Source organism: Leiobunum rupestre, chromosome 4 (genome assembly GCF_980474605.1).
Source record: "Leiobunum rupestre chromosome 4, qqLeiRupe1.1.hap1, whole genome shotgun sequence".
Lineage (NCBI taxonomy): Eukaryota > Metazoa > Arthropoda > Arachnida > Opiliones > Sclerosomatidae > Leiobunum > Leiobunum rupestre.
Genome location: NC_143387.1, coordinates 53,475,121 through 53,495,551, shown reverse-complemented (window position 1 = coordinate 53,495,551; position 20,431 = coordinate 53,475,121). Strand labels below are relative to the sequence as shown.

General features: G+C 36.7%; 1 protein-coding gene and 4 non-coding genes across 5 annotated transcripts in view; 2 read left to right on the top strand and 3 right to left on the bottom strand.

Annotated features, from left to right (window-relative positions):
* Nucleotides 1-2,310: 2,310 nt before the first annotated feature.
* The window catches only part of Trap1 (TNF receptor associated protein 1), a 50,310-nt gene continuing 32,189 nt past the window's right edge, over nucleotides 2,311-20,431 (bottom strand). Inside the window, exons 7-16 of the mRNA XM_090173250.1 lie at nucleotides 15,363-15,436; nucleotides 13,209-13,494; nucleotides 13,058-13,127; nucleotides 10,672-10,819; nucleotides 10,452-10,579; nucleotides 6,603-6,790; nucleotides 6,013-6,098; nucleotides 4,700-4,845; nucleotides 2,961-3,033; nucleotides 2,311-2,447 (exon numbers count right to left, since the gene is read on the bottom strand). Of these exons, the coding sequence (XP_090029376.1) occupies nucleotides 2,346-2,447; nucleotides 2,961-3,033; nucleotides 4,700-4,845; nucleotides 6,013-6,098; nucleotides 6,603-6,790; nucleotides 10,452-10,579; nucleotides 10,672-10,819; nucleotides 13,058-13,127; nucleotides 13,209-13,494; nucleotides 15,363-15,436 (1,301 nt within the window). The 3' untranslated portion in view covers nucleotides 2,311-2,345. The remainder of the gene's footprint in view (nucleotides 2,448-2,960; nucleotides 3,034-4,699; nucleotides 4,846-6,012; nucleotides 6,099-6,602; nucleotides 6,791-10,451; nucleotides 10,580-10,671; nucleotides 10,820-13,057; nucleotides 13,128-13,208; nucleotides 13,495-15,362; nucleotides 15,437-20,431) is intronic.
* TRNAG-GCC (transfer RNA glycine (anticodon GCC)) lies at nucleotides 6,282-6,352 on the bottom strand. The gene has a single exon. It is a non-coding gene; the product is annotated as a tRNA-Gly (tRNA).
* TRNAG-GCC (transfer RNA glycine (anticodon GCC)) lies at nucleotides 6,484-6,554 on the top strand. Its single transcript has one exon. It is a non-coding gene; the product is annotated as a tRNA-Gly (tRNA).
* TRNAG-GCC (transfer RNA glycine (anticodon GCC)) lies at nucleotides 10,870-10,940 on the bottom strand. Its single transcript has one exon. It is a non-coding gene; the product is annotated as a tRNA-Gly (tRNA).
* TRNAG-GCC (transfer RNA glycine (anticodon GCC)) lies at nucleotides 11,117-11,187 on the top strand. Its single transcript has one exon. It is a non-coding gene; the product is annotated as a tRNA-Gly (tRNA).

Here is a 20,431-nt window from a genome sequence, read left to right as displayed (position 1 = left end):
TTAGTAAAGACAATAATTATTTATTCATACTTAGCGAGAACGACTATAAGTGGAGATGACTTTGAGCGTTTCTTTCGATCCACCTGAAATGCTCAAACAGTAAGCTCCTCCGTTTAAAAGTCAATCAAATCAGCCCCGGTATCTCATTGGTTCCCTAAAATTGACGTCCTTCGACGCCATTGAAACACCCACCTTCCCCTCTCTCGTGCCCTGGGTAAATTAGAACAAAGATAATATAGAACTGCGTACCATAGATTCGCCTTCACCGAGCTTTACTATACATAGTTCCCATCCTTTCGTCATCAATGATGCAGTTCCAAGTAAAGATATATGCACCAAGAATAAATATGTAATTTGAGCCAGAATGAATGCATCCATTTTGCTGATTTAAATTTCTTAGTAAAACGCGAGGGTTAACAATTTCAATCGTCTGTTTGCGGAATTTTATTATTTTCAAATTATTAAGAATTTAGTTTCACGTTAAAAATGGTTAACTGTCTTGTTAAAAATTGTTCGAGTAGTTCAATTAGAAAGGGAGACAGAAAATTGTCATTTTATTGCAAGGCCTAATTTGATAAACTTTACCAACCTCTTTTCGTAGATATTCCTGTCGTCATTTGCTATTTTATTTAAATAACCAGGGTTTAAAATCTTACCTGGGTTTTTAGGGCCCATAACGATATTAATTTGAAAATATGAAAGCGTAAATATAATATTCGTACCTTTTGTCGCTTCGATGAGATTACCAACACAATGGCTGCTCATTTAGTAGCTACGCGCGAAATGGTTTGAATTTTTGACCCTCCTCCCGGTTTCCATGCAGGGCCGTAGCTAGAGAAAATGGCGCTAGGGGCGAGCTGCAATTTTGGCGCCCCCTAATATAATAATATGGACCAATTTTGGTGCCCCTATACCCTATCGCGCGCACGGCGCCCGGGGTGGCCGCTCCGCCCTAGCTACGGCGCTGTTTCCATGGAGACCATAGGCCCCTCCCTTAGCTGGAAACTATGTATTGACGGTTCTGTAACGAAGCGATTACCCCCTTTCGGCATGTGACCTCCGAAAAATAAGCCTCTATCCGTTGCGGTAGGGCGTTATCTATAGTGGGTTACTATGGCAACTACGTAAGTTTATTTTCGGAGTTCCGGCTATTGAGGACTCGCGAGGCACAGTCATTTTCTCTAAATAAATACATTCTCGATAAAGAAATATTTAATTCATTATCCATATATCAGAAAAATTAGAAATTAAAATAATAATATTATAAAATACTTAGATATAACGAAATTTATAAATAAATATAACTTGGGCAGGCCAAAGATTAAACTTATAAATTTATTTAATAGCGTTCTTTTATGATTTTACGAAATTATATGAATTTTTGATTTGTGTACATTTGTTCGAATTTCATTCGTCCGAAAGGTGGTACAAATGTCCGAATGATCATTTGTCCGAATGCCGGAAAACAGGATCTCATGTCCGAAAACGTATTTCATTTGCCCGAAAAATTTATCACAACTTTTGTTGGTGATTTAGTCGTTCAATTTATGTTAACTTTACTGGCGGATTTCATTTGTTCGAATAATCGTTTATCCGTTTTTTCGAACATTAGGAATTGGTTGTTTTTTTTTTAAATATTGTTAATATAAGAAAATAGTAACATTAACGTGAACCTAACCTACCCTAACAGCAATAAGAAATACTAATTTAGCGACAGAATTCGGACAAGTGATGCTAACGATTCGGACAATTGAAACATTTTTTATTTCGGCGGTTCGGACGAATGAAATTCGAACATTTGTTCCACCGTTCGGACGATTGAAATTCGAACAAATGTACCTACCCCGAATTTTTTACTGGTCACTTAAAGGACCACAAAATCGTTTGAATTTTGAGGGTGGAGCTACACAATCAAGTGACAAAAGTGGCTACCTGAAATTCGACCCGAATTGTTCGAACGGTCGTGTGGACCTGTAATCTTCCGTAGGCAAATTAACGTAACCAAATTGTTTTTTTTTATTTAAATCAGTTTGGGTAAATAGTTTCGAGCCGGAACTGAACGCTGAAAACGAAAAGCTGGTGCAACACACTTTGAAGCTGAGAGGTTTGGCGGGTTTGGAGTCCCTGTCCAAACTGAGCCACCAATCGTGCGCCCCGCCCGAACAGAAATGCGTCAAGAAAATCAAGTAAATACTTCGCATCGGAAACTCAAAAATCGTCGACTCGATTTGTTCTTATTTTATCTATTTTTCGAAAACGAATTTACCATATGTAACTGGTTTTACGTATTAATTAATAAAAAGTACGCTCTTTGACAGAGTTTTAAATAACGAAGTTTATTGTTTTCAATGCTTTTCTAACAATTTGGCCATTAATTCGTTCAGACGTCCGGTCACCTTCCTGGGGTCATCAACCAGACCGGCGGTCACCATCGCGTTGTCGAATAACTTGGGAAATAAAAAATAATAATTAAGTAGGGTGTTTATTTTAACCATTGAATTGGGAATAATACTGCTAGAATTACAATTACGATTTCGGTTGCCATGGTTACGCGGGACCTGTTCTGATAAGACTGTACGAAATTCATCTTTATAATTAGGCGGTAGCGCCATCTATATTTTGTAAAGTTATATGGCTAAAAATAAAAAAATTATTAGCTAACTCACCGTAACTTGAGTTAAAAAGTATCGTGTTGACAGAATAAAATTATTTTTAAACAACTTCAAAGGTTTGTTTGTTACGAGAAATCATACATTTCAATTTCGCGTCAGATTCGCGAAAAAATTCAATTGCAATATAGTTGCCACCACTAGAGACAGATGCCGCCACGGTAGAACGATAAAATTGATAAAGTCTCCTTATTGAACGAAATTGGTCCCGCGCCAGCCAGATTTAGCTGTACCTCTATTTATTCCCAACTCAATGAATTTAACCTTAACCAATACTAGCACACAACGTACTTGATCCGCGATTAGAACGGCTAAGTCCGGGTTGCTTTTCCTAAGTTCGCCTAATTTCTTCATAATAGAATGTCTAAGTGATTGATGAAATTGTTTATTAGTACGCTCGGAAAAAGAAACTAATAATTACGATTCAAATACATTTTGTTTTCTATATAAGTAATCATCTTCCTACCACAGAAAATTCAAACTTATAGGAAAAATAGGAAATGTGTTCTCGATTTATACATTTCATTGAAATTTCAAAAAATATAGGTTTCAACTACAAATTTATGAAGTGAAAATTAATGGAATTTAAAATGAATTTGGTTTAATAATTGGTTGGGAGAGAAAAGATTTCTATTTTTTCTAACTTTGTTGATTTTAATATCAAAAGACCTAATTGCAACAGGTAAAAGCCTGAAAAATCCTACAAATATAGGAAAATATCGGAAAATAGTATAATTACAGAAAAAAATCGGAAAATAGTATAATTACAGAAAAAAATCGGAAAATAGTATAATTACAGAAAAAAATCGGAAAATAGTATAATTACAGAAAAAAATCGGAAAATAGTATAATTATAGGACAAAATAGGAAAATAGTATAACTATAGGAAAAAATAGGAAAATATTATAATTATAGGAACACATTGAAAAAAAAAAGAAAATAGTATAATTATAGGAACACATTGAAAAAATAGGAAAATATTATAATTATAGGAACACATTGAAAAAAAAAAGAAAATAGTATAATTATAGGAACACATTGAAAAAATAGGAAAATAGTATAAACGTAAAAATAGAAAAATAATATAATTATAGGAAGTAATAGGAACACATTGAAAATATAGTAAAAATGAGAAAATATAGGAGATGTGATCACCCTGCTTGAAACATGTATTCTAGCAGATCCCCGCTGATTTCCCATTTTTTTAATTTATTACATCGGTAAAATATGGTAAATATTCCTACGGAGTGTTAGTTTGTACATTTTACATCATTAGACGCGGTAAATTTTGAGCCGTATGCGGTGTACATATCCCCGGTTGGTGGGAAATTACCTCCCATTAAAAAGTTGAATTTCAATGGCCTAAACGTATCCTTCTCTCATAAGAGTACGATAATAGGTAGGTACGTTATAAGACATATCAAAAGTAACGCAATTCACATAAGTATGACACTAAAAAATTGCTCTTAGCAGATTACTTTGATGGCGATAAATTCAAGCGAAATAACGTTTAGCTCTCAAGTTCTAAAATAATTAGATAACTGCCAATTTCATGTTCAAATTCAAAAATTCATCATAATTTTGCCAAAGTAAGAATAATTTTTTTACGTTTAAAGCAAGTGGCGCATGGCGGCTCTATCAAAAAAAGTAAAAAATACGTTTAGAAAAATGCTTCTAACAGCGCTTCTAGGTGGCAGCACCTTCCGGGACTTAAAGCGAAATGCGAGTTGTCTGCCATCTATTGGCTTCCCGAAACCACGTGTTTAATAAATAAAAGCCAATCAACGCGAGAAGCTCCCAATTTGGCACACCTTTTAGGCTAGATTTTGATGCTTACTCAACTTGTTTTGATTATTTCGCTAACGACATCTAGTGCGAGCGAATGCAACTAGACAAGAGCCACCACTTACTTTAAAAGCGATTCAATTTTCACTAAAACTTGGTTGATCCGTTAAAAAGGCTTTACCTGACTATCAACGACTAGCGATGTTATGATTTATGCGTTCATTGGTGAAATTAGATTTACTTACCCTAAGTTGATTTCTAAGGTGGGCTCCAATAGTTGAAGACGCTGATCTTCGGGCACGGCCTGCAGTGACGTCCTGACGAAATGACGGGCCGCGGCCATTTCCTCCACGCTGACCAGGCAGGGGTGAGTGGACAACCTCTTCGTGACCTTTTTTTAAATCACCCAAAAATAGATAAATGCTAAAAGTACGCGTTTTTTACGGATAGGTCAGCGCATCCTCCATCTCTTCTTCTGGTAGGAGGGGCGTACATAGTGGCGCCATCTAACGATCGCTAATAAATTTAATAAAATTTTATTACATCAGACAGTTTCAGAGACCAAACGTCGAGAGAGACGAATACTCGTTAACGTAGAGACGAATACTCGTTAACGTAGAGACGAATACTCGTTAACGTAGAGACGAATACTCGTTAACGTAGAGACGAATACTCGTTAACGTAGAGACGAATACTCGTTAACGTAGAGACGAATACTCGTTAACGTAGAGACGAATACTCGTTAACGTAGAGACGAATACTCGTTAACGTAGAGACGAATACTCGTTAACGTAGAGACGAATACTCGTTAACGTAGAGACGAATACTCGTTAACGTAGAGACGAATACTCGTTAACGTAGAGACGAATACTCGTTAACGTAGAGACGAATACTCGTTAACGTAGAGACGAATACTCGTTAACGTAGAGACGAATACTCGTTAACGTAGAGACGAATACTCGTTAACGTAGAGACGAATACTCGTTAACGTAGAGACGAATACTCGTTAACGTAGAGACGAATACTCGTTAACGTAGAGACGAATATTCGTTAACGTAGAGACGAATACTCGTTAACGTAGAGACGAATATTCGTTAACGTAGAAACGAATATTCGTTAACGTAGAAACGAATACTCGTTAACGTAGAGACGAATACTCGTTAACGTAGAGACGAATACTCGTTAACGTAGAGACGAATATTCGTTAACGTAGAGACGAATACTCGTTAACGTAGAGACGAATATTCGTTAACGTAGAAACGAATATTCGTTAACGTAGAAACGAATACTCGTTAACGTAGAGACGAATACTCGTTAACGTCATTTCAGTGTTATATAATTTCTGTTTAAATATTAGGATAGAAATATTTAACACAAAATAATTATATTGGTACCATAAAATAATTTGATTTATATAAATTCTTATTCGTAGTTTGGTTTACTAATAAAGATGGAGCATAGGGAAAGAAACCTGAAACTGACGAATGAGTTGCGCAAAAAAACCGGGATTGCGCTGACCCGTTCATAAAAAGATCTTGACTGGAGATGACATATTCACCTTCACTTTGGAGACTTTGCCTTTTAACGTTTTCTTCAACCAATCGACGAGTTCCTTGGAATTGGCGGCGGTGTCGCTTCCCTCAACTATTAATTACATAAAAATGTTAGATAATTAATTAAAAATGTTAGATAATTAATTAAAAATGTTATATAATTAATTAAAAATGTTATATAATTAATTTAAAATTTCCAATTAATGAATTATATAAAATTTGTACACCTATTTAAGCCAAATTTTGCGGTTTTAACAAAAATTAAATAAAAACATGCATCGGCCGGGAATCGAACCCGGGTCACCCGCGTGGCAGGCGAGTATTCTACCACTGAACCACCGATGCTACGAGTCCATATTTATGTGTTTTAGAACTTCTAGTAATGGGATTTTAAACTTTATTTCCTTACCAACCTACTTTTGCAAAAGGATGCTATATTTAATATGGACACCGATCATCCCACAATTTTGTATATCGCATCGGTGGTTCAGTGGTAGAATACTCGCCTGCCACGCGGGTGACCCGGGTTCGATTCCCGGCCGATGCACGCGTCTCTTTTTGGCGGGGTGATTAAAATTATAATTAATTTAAATACCTGTGGATTGTAGTGGGTCTTCCTCCTTCTCGCGTCTCATTTCTTTTTCGACCGAAGTGAGACTTTTTCGGTTGAATTGCTGTAGTTGTATCATGACCAGTTCGTCGTAAGGTTCGTAACAGAAAAGGACTTCCACTTCCTTTTGCTTGACCGCTTCGTAGTACGGCGACGCTTCGGCCAATTGGCGACTGCGGGGTAGCGAAAGATACACTTTAGATCGAACGAAAGTTATTAACTTTTAATAAGAAAAATTATATTAGATATTTTAAATAATTATTATTTAAATTAATTAGAGTATGCAAAACAAGAGTTAGAAACAGGGACGTAACGTCAGGGTTCGTACAAAATTTCCGGAATTAAATTCCCGGACATTTCCAAATTCCCTGACCATTTTTGTAGAATAAATTTATGGTTTGAGGTAAAATCTTGAAAAATATTTATTATGTAGGTTTTTTAATACATCTTTCAAAAATTTATTTGCCTGATTCTTTTTTGGGGTCCTTTTAAAATTCCCTTACTTTTTTAAAACATTTACAAATTCCTTGACTTTTCCCTTTTGGAATAATTTTAAAATTTTCTGACTTTTCCCTGACATTTTGTAATCATTTTCAAATTCCCTGAATTTTTCAGGTTTTCCAGATCGTGTACGAACCCTGAACGTAGCAATCTTTTTGGGAGGGTAGAAACCTTCGGTAGCTTGTTTTCAAATATTATTCATAAAACCAATTCCTAAAGAAAGTCATTAAAAAGTTGTTTCCCTAACTAGATATCAATAATAATATCTGACACACGCGCTATTAGACGAGGATGGTACTTTGACGTCATACCTCAGCGGTGACTTATGACGTCAGTTATGGCTTCTCTTTGTTGTGACAAGTACCATCCTAATACTCATTTTTAAAGCAGATAGATGGCGGTACAGTTATTGAAACTTGCTTATTTGTTCTCAGAATTGAATCTTCTTATTTATTATAGATGGCGCCTAGTGAAACGTTTTTGAAGGGGAGGGAATAAATTCGGGCCTTTTTGGAAGTGTCTTAGCGAAGCCGCTCCTTAAAACTTGGAGGAGACAAGTATTCTGGAGGAGACAAGTATTCTGGAGGAGACAAGTATTCTGGAGGAGACAAGTATTCTGGAGGAGACAAGTATTCTGGAGGAGACAAGTATTCTGGAGGAGACAAGTATTCTGGAGGAGACAAGTATTCTGGAGTGGAGAAGTATTCTGGAGTGGAGAAGTATTCTGGAGTGGAGAAGTATTCTGGAGTGGAGAAGTATTCTGGAGTGGAGAAGTATTCTGGAGTGGAGAAGTATTCTGGAGTGGAGAAGTATTCTGGAGGAGACAAGTATTCTGGAGGAGACAAGTATTCTGGAGGAGACAAGTATTCTGGAGGAGACAAGTATTCTGGAGGAGACAAGTATTCTGGAGGAGACAAGTATTCTGGAGGAGACAAGTATTCTGGAGTGGAGAAGTATTCTGGAGTGGAGAAGTATTCTGGAGTGGAGAAGTATTCTGGAGTGGAGAAGTATTCTGGAGTGGAGAAGTATTCTGGAGTGGAGAAGTATTCTGGAGTGGAGAAGTATTCTGGAGTGGATAAGTATTCTGGAGTGGAGAAGTATTCTGGAGTGGAGAAGTATTCTGGAGTGGAGAAGTATTCTGGAGTGGAGAAGTATTCTGGAGTGGAGAAGTATTCTGGAGTGGAGAAGTATTCTGGAGTGGAGAAGTATTCTGGAGTGGAGAAGTATTCTGGAGTGGAGAAGTATTCTGGAGTGGAGAAGTATTCTGGAGTGGAGAAGTATTCTGGAGTGGAGAAGTATTCTGGAGTGGAGAAGTATTCTGGAGTGGAGAAGTATTCTGGAGTGGAGAAGTATTCTGGAGTGGAGAAGTATTCTGGAGTGGAGAAGTATTCTGGAGTGGAGAAGTATTCTGGAGTGGAGAAGTATTCTGGAGTGGAGAAGTATTCTGGAGTGGAGAAGTATTCTGGAGTGGAGAAGTATTCTGGAGTGGAGAAGTATTCTGGAGTGGAGGAGTATTCTGGAGTGGAAAAGTCGGGCGCCACCTGCGGCTTGGTAAAATTCCCATCATGCACTTTTTGGTCGGACGTCATCAAGCCAGAATGATGGCAGATAAAGCTAGGAGGATTCAAGTGTACCTGGAGAAGAATTCGGGGGGCCACGGGAGAGGCTGCTCAAAGTCTCAAACCCTTGGACATAAAACTACAACGGAGCCATCTAGTGGGGGAAATGTGAACTATGACCACGTGTTTGGTTTAGGAACTGGATAAAAAATTATATTTTTATGGCACCTAGAATCGCTACGACAGTTGTCAAAGCAACAATATTTCCCCATAATTAAATATAAAACTTAATATTCATTTCTTTGAAATTATATAGTTTTCGGGCAAATTTCTTCGACGTGGCCTAAGCTAAAAACCGTTAAGTTCGAAATACTGTCTAGCAGACGAATGTTTTGGTAACTCCTAGGTTACTCTGAAGCTTTGTAGGTGGCGCTAAAAACGTTATGTCCAAGTATTTGACACACCAGGTGACAGCTGTAGCCGAGCCGCGAGGCATTGGTCGGGGGAATACAAATTTCTTCTCCAGGTACACTTGAATCCTCCTAGGATAAAGCTGACGTCCGACCAAAAACCGGGGTAGTCTGGGTAATTCTAACAGCAATAGGCGGGAAAGGACGTTCTTATTACCGCTATGGGATTTTCCACTCCAGAATACTTCCCTCCTCCAAGCTTAAAACATATACACTCTTTTTAGAAACGTTTACCGGGCGGCGCCATTATCGTACAGACATCCAACGAGCAAGCCCTCTACCGCAGAAATTTCATCCCCCAAAAACCGGTTTTTTCATCACCCTCCCCGTAGACAGTAGACTGTAAGGTAATGGCGGTCGATTGGGAAGGCGCGTTTAAGCAGTGTTGCCAATGTTTGACGAGCGAAAATCCCACAGTCCAGTTCCAAAATTTCCAGCCAAACCCCCTACACGTTTTTAGCCACGCCCCCTCTCAAAACTCAGCGGAAAACATGCCAAATATTTTCAAGTTTCGTAGGCCAGCGCGGGAAAAAATTAAATAAAAATTACTAATAATTTTTTAAAAAAAATCTGGGAAATGTTTTGTTAAGTCATTTTACCCTCTTCTTTGATTGAAACGTACGCTTAAATGAGCAGTATTTTTAATATTATGGTTATTGTGATTAAATAAGTCTGATATTTTCGGTTTATGAATTTCTGGAAATAATGCTTTTTCAAAAACTCAGGCCAAAAATCCCACCAAATCAATGATTTTCGCTTAAAAATCCCTTTATCCCACACAGCCCAAAAAATCGCCAAAAATCCCACATTGGCAACACTGCGTTTAAGATTATGACCAAAAACATCGTGCAATCCGGTTTGCCAATTAATCACGTGACCATGATCAGAGGCGTCTTAATGTCATGGCCGACATAAACTCGTTACTATGGCAATGAAAATAGGACCATACCCAAGAGCAAACTACGAATTATAATTTATTACTAAATCAATCAATCAATTTTAATGTTTATGTAAAAACTTTGAAAGTAAAAGTGCAACCCTGGAAAACATTTTAATAAAACGAAATACGAATTTAAAATTGTTGATAATTTTAAATTAATTTAAAATTTCAACGATTTAGACTGATGGCGCCATCTGGTAAGACTTCGTTTATTTAAAATTCGGATTCTAATGGCGTTACCTCTGTGAGAGGATTTTCACCAAGCTGTCAAATATGTCTATGTTTGTATATCGTACGTTTTATCTCGTGTGTGGCGTTTGGGTCCTTGTTGAAGTGTTATTTGACAGACGTTCTTAGTTCTTACCTGGGGGCGGCCATAAAGTAGATATCGCTCTGTCCGGGTTTCAAGCGACTGCAGTACTCGGCCATCGTGACCTTCTCGCCTTCCTCCTTGATGGAAGACTCGAACTGAAGCAGTTTCGCGATCTCCTCCTAGAAGAAAAGTTCGCCGCATTTTTTGGTTAATTTTATTTAGGTTGAAGTTAGGTGATATTTAGAGGAGCGGTGGGCTCGACCCCTCTCACCTTTTCGACCTGCTCGTGACTGGTCAAGATACCCTCTTTTAAGAAAATAGAATAGTCTTTGTAGAATTGTTGGTAGCTGTCTTTGTCCTTGCGCATTTGGTCGAAAAGATGTCGGACCATTCGATTTGTTATTACAGTACGGATTTTCCTTTAATAAAAATTAATTAATCATTAAATACATTTCGGGAAGAAAAAACGTGCATCGGCCGGGAATCGAACCCGGGTCACCCGCGTGGCAGGCGAGTATTCTACCACTGAACCACCGATGCTGATATCCATAGCTGTTTTGTTTCGAGACGGAAGATAGTGGTTCTGCTCGGTTTGAACAAGATTTCCTTATCATCCTCTTTTTTCCCAGTCCAATGAAACCCGTTCGTCCACTTTTGCCTCGAGGGATAATGCTATATTTAGTGTTTAGAATTAAACTCCTACAACTCCATTCATAGCATCGGTGGTTCAGTGGTAGAATACTCGCCTGCCACGCGGGTGACCCGGGTTCGATTCCCGGCCGATGCAACTACTTTGTTTTTATTGACTTATTTTTTTAATTAATTAATTATAGGATTTTCAAGTAAATCTTAAAAAAACTTATAGGAGAGATTTATTAGGATTTTAAAGGCTAATTAGTTTTTGGAAAATATAATAAAATGTGGGATAGTTTCTAATGAAATTACGGAAAATATGAGACTTCAAATACTTTTGGAGGTAATTCGGTCTAATAATTTGCTGAGCTAGTTACGATTTTTAATAGGGTAGAATAAATTTGATAAGATTCAATAACTGACGTATTGCTTTCTAACTTTTTAGGTAAATTACGAAAATTTATTCAAAAAGTATAGGAACGTAGCGCAATATGGTAGTGTCAGTGCTACATCACACAACGTCACCCATGCTTTTTCCCATAGGGAAAAAAACGCGCCTAAAACGGCGGCCATGGCCAAAGCTACGAGGTGATACTACTCAATTATAGGAAAATGGGGCAATTATAGGAAAATGGAGCAATTATTGTAAAATGGGACAATTATTGTAAAATGGGACAATTATAGTAAAATGGGACAATTATAGTAAAATATGACAATTATAGTAAAATATGACAATTATAGTAAAATATGACAATTATAGTAAAATATGACAATTATAGTAAAATATGACAATTATAGTAAAATATGACAATTATTGTAAAATATGACAATTATAGTAAAATATGACAATTATAGTAAAATATGACAATTATAGTAAAATATGACAATTATAGTAAAATATGACAATTATAGTAAAATGTGAAAATTATAGTAAAATGTGAAAATTATAATAAAATAGGGCAATTATAATAAAACAGGGCAATTATAATAAAACAGGGCAATTATAATAAAATAGGGCAATTATAATAAAATAGGAAAATAGTGTAATTATAGGAAAATAGTTTAATTAGAGGAAAATAGTTTAATTAGAGGAAAATAGTTTAATTAGAGGAAAATAGTTTAATTAGAGGAAAATAGTTTAATTAGAGGAAAATAGTTTAATTAGAGGAAAATAGTTTAATTAGGGGAAAATAGTTTAATTAGGGGAAAATAGTTTAATTAGAGGAAAATAGTGTAATTAGAGGAAAAGTGTAATTGGAGGGAAATAGTGTAATTGGAGGGAAATAGTGTAATTGGAGGAAAATAGTGTAATTGGAGGAAAATAGTGTAATTGGAGGAAAATAGTTTAATTGGAGAAAAATAGTTTAATTGGAGAAAAATAGTTTAATTGGAGAAAAATAGTTTAATTGGAGAAAAATAGTTTAATTGGACGTAAAAAGTTTAATTGGACGTAAAAAGTTTAATTGGAGGAAAATAGGTTAATTAGAGGAAAATAGTTTAATTAGAGGAAAATAGTTTAATTAGAGGAAAATAGTTTAATTGGAGGAAAATAGTTTAATTGGAGGAAAATAGTTTAATTGGAGGAAAATAGTTTAATTAGAGGAAAATAGTTTAATTAGAGGAAAATAGTTTAATTAGAGGAAAATAGTTTAATTAGAGGAAAATAGTTTAATTAGAGGAAAAACTATAAAATATATGAGGTGTGATAACGATGCTTCTCCATTGCGTTACTTAGCAACCGAATTATCCCTAAAACGTAGCTGCCGTTTTCCTAGTACAATCCTAATGTCGCTTTCCATTGGATAACATAGCAATCCCGTGATCCCACGCCTCTCCTCCAATCCTTTCAATCTCTTAACGTAGCAACCCGTATTCCATCCAATACTTTTTCAATCGCGTAACCTAGCAACCGAATGCTTTCCCGATGCTCTTCCGCCGTGTCAACTCGTTTCCTAGCAACCGAATTATCCTTTACGCTTTTTCCATCCCGTTCCCTAGCAACGGGAAGCTCTAGCGTAACTTACCTAATAAGTGCGCTATCTTGTAGAAGTTCCCTGCTAAGATTGAGCGGAATATCTTCGCTGTCCACAACGCCTACGAGCCAGAGAGAAATTAACACTCATCAGCCAAGTGTAACACGGACTCATTAGCGGATAAGCCGAATCGTTCGTTTACCTTTGACGAAACGCAGCCATTTCGGAAGAACGTTTTCGGCCTTGTTCTTGATTAGCACTTTCCTGCAATAGAGCGAGACTCCCGTAGCCGAATCGGGGGCGTCGCGGCTCATTTCGAACAGCCCCGGTTTGCCCTCGGGCACGTAGAGCAGGCAACGAATGCTCAGGGGCACGTCGGTGTTGAAATGGAGCACGAATCGAGGAGTGTCGAAGGAATTGGCCACGAACCGGTAGAACTCCGTGTGATCTTCGCGGCTCACACTCTTCGGATCCATCAGCCACAGCGCCTAAACGACCATCAAATGACCAGGTTAAAAAAAATGGGGAAATTTAAAGGGCCCTAAACTAGTCAAATTAAATGAAGATTATTATAAAATATAGGTCTTTTGTGGACAATAATTGAAAAGTATCATTCTATAAGCAGATATTTTTACAAAACCAAAAAATCTTAATTTGCTATACCTTACGGTTGCAACAAAGGTGCCAAATTAAAAACATTGTGTCGTATTTCTTAATGCCAAGATAGAAGCGTAGATTGAAATTAAATTTAAATGGAATACATTTCACGGTTAGTTTTTCGTTTGACTCATAGGGCCATCTGTTAATCAAATTAGAAAACATTAAAATGACATTTACAGATTATGCACCGTACACTGATAAGGCCGTAAATATAACTCTATGGGCCCCTATTCGCGCGCTCTCTGGCCCCTAGGGCCTAATTTTCCTACATAGCACTTTTACAGGGTTCGTACAAAATTTCCGGAATTAAATTCCCTGACATTTCCAGGTTTTCCCTGACCAAACTGCCAAATTTCCCTGACCATTTTTGTAGAATAAATGAATGGTTTGAGGTAAAATCTTGAAAAATATTGATTATGTATTTTTAATACATCTTTCAAAAGTTTATTTGCCGGATTTTTTTGGGGTCATTTTAAAATTTCCTTACTTTTTTGGACCATTTTAAAATTCCTGACTTTTCCCTGACCATTTGGAATCATTTTCAAATTCCCTGACTATTCCCTGACCATTTGGAAACATTTTCAAATTCCCTGACTTTTCCAGGTTTTCCAGGTCGTATACGAACCCTGTTTTAGGAGTTTCAAGAAATTTAACCACAGTCATTTCCAAATTGTTTGCGTACGAGTTGTGATGTGACAAACATTTTGGATGACGTACGTCACAACCTTTACGTTTGACGTACCGGTAATTTTATTTTTCCCAAACGGGGCGTCCACCCTCAAATGTAGGCAAATTTAGCGCTACGGCTAAAAAAATCAAAGACCCCTAACCTTCCGTAGGCCTCTTCAGTTTGTACCCCCAAAAGAAAGAAATTTTAGTATTTTATATCACAGATAGAAGGCGCCACCTTCCCTTAATTCTTAAAAAAAAAGTTTGTCGGAATCTTTTTGAGTCTATTAAATTATTTCGCCGACATCCTAGTAGTATATATTAAAGTCGTTCTTATTCTGGAGGCAAGGATGGAGAGAGAAAAATACCCCCGCCTCTAGTTCTAGTTTTGGCCGCCCGAGGGCGACACTCGGGATATGATGCCCCAAAAGTCGTGACGTAAGGTCGCCACGGGGTCAAAATTGGTTAGAAAACTATTTGACGGTGAAAAAGAAACAAGTGCTCTATGCTTGGCATTCCAAATTAGCGCGCGCCTATAGCACCAGGATATTTCTTTTTGGCTTCTAAATCGCTTTTTTTAATGTAACATTTTTCGTAACGTTTCGAAAAATTAATTTATTTTTCACTCGAAAGAATACGTTAGTTTTAAAATAATTAGGCGTATTTTCCCCAAATGCCACATCGTGGAAATTTTTTCATGATTAAATAAAATTGATAATGTTTGTTATAAAGTAATATTAATCGAAACAGTTATTACATGGACCAATAAATGTTTAGAGGGACGCGCTACACATTTTACTTCGAAGCGGTAGTCGTGGCTTAAAATAGAAATACGACTGATGTAAATAAAATTTCATTTTCTTAAATTTATCTTGACCCGGATGTTATCTACTGACTAAACCGGAAGTTAAAAAAATATTTTAAAACCCGTATAAATTTGTATATAAGCCTGGTCCGTCATCTTGCCCGATTACCTTTCTAGTAATTTACTTATGATATTACGAATTATAATGTCAAAGAATCTTACTTGCAGCGAATTAACTTTAGATCCGTTGAGAAAAATCGGGCTGCCAACAAAGTTACTGTACTTCTTGATCACCTCTGTAAACATGACAGAAATTGTAAGTAATAAGTCTTGGCCTTTGAGTTTATTTTCATAGCGGGTTAACAAATATATCATGAAATATCCGGACTTGTTGGCCGTGTTCATAAAACTACTTCCTTCAGTACGCATCAACATAAAAGTCTTATTTTTATTTAAAAAAGACCTCGTAATTTTAGTATTTTAACTGGGAAAATGTATTTTAAAATCTAGCGATTATTTATACTTTGGGAGACCTAATACATTGAAACTAAAGTAAGTCGGAAATTTTTCCGTATTTTTTCCGATAAAAAGAAAAAAAAATGTTTTAATTCCAAAACTAGCCTAATATTGTTAGCAAATTTAAATTTCGCGGCATTTTCGGCTCATTTTGGCGAATCCAAAAGTAAAACTAAGTCTCTAAACTAGTCTAGTATAAAACCATTAAATATAAATATATGTTTTTTTTTATCTTCCCGATTGCCGGAAAACTTCCCTGAAACTTTTCCGCATTTAATTTTTCCAGAAAATTAACAATTCTAGTTGATACGATCTTCCTTTAACGTCACTCGTGTGTTAAAATCGCGTTAGTTTTAGGTAACCTATGACAGTGATAGGGCCTAGCGCCGCCGATATTTTATCTGGCGCCGAACCGCCGCTCGTCATTTACTTTTCGGCACGCCGCCGTTAAGTTTTGTTCCCGCCGCCGAAATTTTAGTTTTCCTACTAACTTTTTTTTTCAAAAACCTTTAAATTTTTTTAACAAATTTTCAAAACAAAAGGGGGGCACATTTTTCCCCTTCACGCCACCGCCGCCGAAAAAATCAACGCCTCCGAGTTTTTTGAAAAGTTAGCGGGCTCGCCGCCGCCGGGTGTTTTTCGACGACCGAAATTAAATGGGCGCTATGCTCTAGAAAATTATATACACTGAAAATTGAGAGAAGTCGTTGTTTAAGGGCCACACGGGCGTGACAATTTCACTAGTTGGGAGCTCGTAGCTAAGCCCCGCCTTGACATTATTCTACGTCACAGACCACCGGACAAAACGCCGCCCGATCCTGCGAAATAATCGCGTGACCGCCATGGGCGTCTTAATGTCATGGCCGACCTAAACGCTTTACCATGGCAACGAAGACAAGCCACACCCACGAGCAAGCTAAGATGACTGAAATAATTGTGGCCTTCTTGTTTTAATGTGGTTCTTAAAGGGAATATAACCTGCAATGCAATCTTTACGGAAGACCCCTTCAATCTTTCAAATTACAATGTACAGTGGCGCCAAACATTTTTAAAGCCAAAGGCAAGAGCGGCCAGACCTGCAAACGTTAGTGTTCCACACCAAATACGTGAGGTTATATTCCCTTTAACGTCACAATCCCTTACTTTTACAAATCTTAGAGCGCGCGCGCTTCAGTCGCCAGGAGAATATAGAGCGAGTGCGAAGAATATACTAATAAAGCTGTTAGTTGACGTAAGAGCAACATTTTAACAAAATCCACTATTCAGATATACAGTGGCGGCTCCAGGGGTAGGCTATAGCGTAGCTTTCATTTTACTTGGGGGCCCACAAAACGATTTTAAGGGCCCCCAGAATTGCTTCCTCAATTTAACCTGTATAATCCCAAACAGAGGCATTTTCTTTCTGTAAAAACTTGTTAAGGTTAACGGTAATAGTTAGTGTAGGGAGCTGTTGGCTCGATCGCGTGGCATGCGGGGCTTGTCACCACCCTCCTACGCATTGTAACCCGGCCACCTGAATTAATGGCTTCAAAAGTCGCTTGATGACTTAGGCCTAGCTGATTATTTTATTTATTTTAAAATTTATTAAAGGAGCACATTTGAGCTGCAATAAAAGCCTACACAAAATACTGGCGCCGCCATTGCCGCCATATGATTGACTTAATTTGCTATTATGACAGGGTTCGTACAAATTTTTGTAGAATAAATGAATGGTTAGAGGTAAGATCTTGAAAAATATTTTTAATTCATCCTTCAAAAATTAATTTGACTGATTTTTTTGGGGTCATTTTAAAATTCCCTTAATGTTTTGGACGATTTTCAAATTCCCTGACTTTCCCCTGACCTTTTGGAGTCATTTTTAAATTCCCTGACCTTTTGGAAACATTTTTAAATTCCCTGACCTTTTGGAAACATTTTTAAATTCCCTGACCTTTTGGAAACATTTTTAAATTCCCTGACCTTTTGGAAACATTTTTAAATTCCCTGACCTTTTGGAAACATTTTTAAATTCCCTGACCTTTTGGAAACATTTTTAAATTCCCTGACCTTTTGGAAACATTTTTAAATTCCCTGACCTTTTGGAAACATTTTTAAATTCCCTGACCTTTTGGAAACATTTTTAAATTCCCTGACCTTTTGGAAACATTTTCAAATTCCCTGACCTTTTGGAAACATTTTTAAATTCCCTGACCTTTTGGAAACATTTTTAAATTCCCCGACCTTTTGGAAACATTTTTAAATTCCCTGACCTTTTGGAAACATTTTCAAATTCCTTGACCTTTTGGAAACATTTTCAAATTCCCTGACCTTTTGGAAACATTTTCAAATTCCCTGACCTTTTGGAAACATTTTCAAATTCCCTGACCTTTTGGAAACATTTTCAAATTCCCTGACCTTTTGGAAACATTTTTAAATTCCCTGACCTTTTGGAAACATTTTCAAATTCCCTGACCTTTTGGAAACATTTTCAAATTCCCTGACCTTTTGGAAACATTTTTAAATTTCCTGACCTTTTGGAAACATTTTTTAATTCCCTGACCTTTTGGAAACATTTTTAAATTCCCTGACCTTTTGGAAACATTTTTAAATTCCCTGACCTTTTGGAAACATTTTTAAATTCCCTGACCTTTTGGAAACATTTTTAAATTCCCTGACCTTTTGGAAACATTTTCAAATTCCCTGACCTTTTGGAAACATTTTTAAATTCCCTGACCTTTTGGAAACATTTTTAAATTCCCCGACCTTTTGGAAACATTTTTAAATTCCCTGACCTTTTGGAAACATTTTCAAATTCCTTGACCTTTTGGAAACATTTTCAAATTCCCTGACCTTTTGGAAACATTTTCAAATTCCCTGACCTTTTGGAAACATTTTCAAATTCCCTGACCTTTTGGAAACATTTTCAAATTCCCTGACCTTTTGGAAACATTTTTAAATTCCCTGACCTTTTGGAAACATTTTCAAATTCCCTGACCTTTTGGAAACATTTTCAAATTCCCTGACCTTTTGGAAACATTTTTAAATTTCCTGACCTTTTGGAAACATTTTTTAATTCCCTGACCTTTTGGAAACATTTTTAAATTCCCTGACCTTTTGGAAACATTTTTAAATTCCCTGACCTTTTGGAAACATTTTTAAATTCCCTGACCTTTTGGAAACATTTTTAAATTCCCTGACCTTTTGGAAACATTTTCAAATTCCCTGACCTTTTGGAAACATTTTTAAATTCCCTGACCTTTTGGAAACATTTTTAAATTCCCCGACCTTTTGGAAACATTTTTAAATTCCCTGACCTTTTGGAAACATTTTCAAATTCCTTGACCTTTTGGAAACATTTTCAAATTCCCTGACCTTTTGGAAACATTTTCAAATTCCCTGACCTTTTGGAAACATTTTCAAATTCCCTGACCTTTTGGAAACATTTTCAAATTCCCTGACCTTTTGGAAACATTTTCAAATTCCCTGACCTTTTGGAAACATTTTCAAATTCCCTGACCTTTTGGAAACATTTTCAAATTCCCTGACCTTTTGGAAACATTTTTAAATTCCCTGACCTTTTGGAAACATTTTTAAATTCCCTGACCTTTTGGAAACATTTTTAAATTCCCTGACCTTTTGGAAACATTTTTAAATTCCCTGACCTTTTGGAAACATTTTTAAATTCCCTGACCTTTTGGAAACATTTTTAAATTCCCTGACTTTTCCAGGTTTCGTGTACGAAACGTCATCGTAGCCCTTTAAATCAATTTCAAATTGTAGTACAAAGGATTACAGAATTAATTGTTTTTTCAAATGCGACTTTAAACCCTCAAAGGTCCATTAACAACGGCCAACTGCGTAACTAATACCCAACGTAATAACATACATTTGTAAATAATTGAATAATTGAAATGAATTTATATTTAGGCGCATTAAGAACGTAGGAGTAAAATGGGCTAAAAACGGAAACGATTCGGGGGCGTCATGGTTCTTCGGCCCACACGTTGCATTTCCACAGTAATTAATCTCGAGCTCGTAAAAAAGGGGCCATTAGTAAGGAGCTTTTCCAGCCCTCCACTTTCGGGGCTTTGTTTTAATTTATCGCATTTTTCAGCTAAAAATATGATGTCGGAACTGCTTCAAAAGAAAGCGGGAGAATTTTCATTTTCTCTTTAGCTTTTTAAATTAATAGTGCATTTACGAATCCTCGAATGAAGCCTCTCTCTCTCGTCTTTCGCTTTCTGTGGCCGACGGACACCGGGACACAACGTGCTGCCTTATGATGTTGGTATCCTCGTCTGGCCGTTGCACTGATACCATTAATTTATTCAATATCATAAGCCTATCATAAGGGTCCCCATAAGCAAAGGTCTAGGCCCAATTTTTTACGATCACATACCCGGAATTAAGAGGTAGGTATTCAAAATCTGCACCTCCTAGTGGCCACGTCCTCAACTATGAATTTCTGAAATAAATTTCGCGAAATGCATTATGAATGCGCGCAAGCCATGCGCGAACGTTTTTAATCTTAGAACCACATGGGAAAAAATCTCCGCCGATAGCCCTCAGCCCTTAGCACCGTAGCCAAGGCTTATCCAAAATTTTCTCGCTTTCAAAGTTAAAATTAACACTTAAATCTTGGCAAAATAATTCATCAGATCGTAAAAATAGGTAATAGAAATAACAGTTGTGTTTTTGAAGGTATTTATTTTTAAAATTTGAGATTTAGACGCGTTTTGTGAGGCCATTTATCAACCCGAGCGAGCGAGAATATTTTAGATGTAGAAATTTCGAAA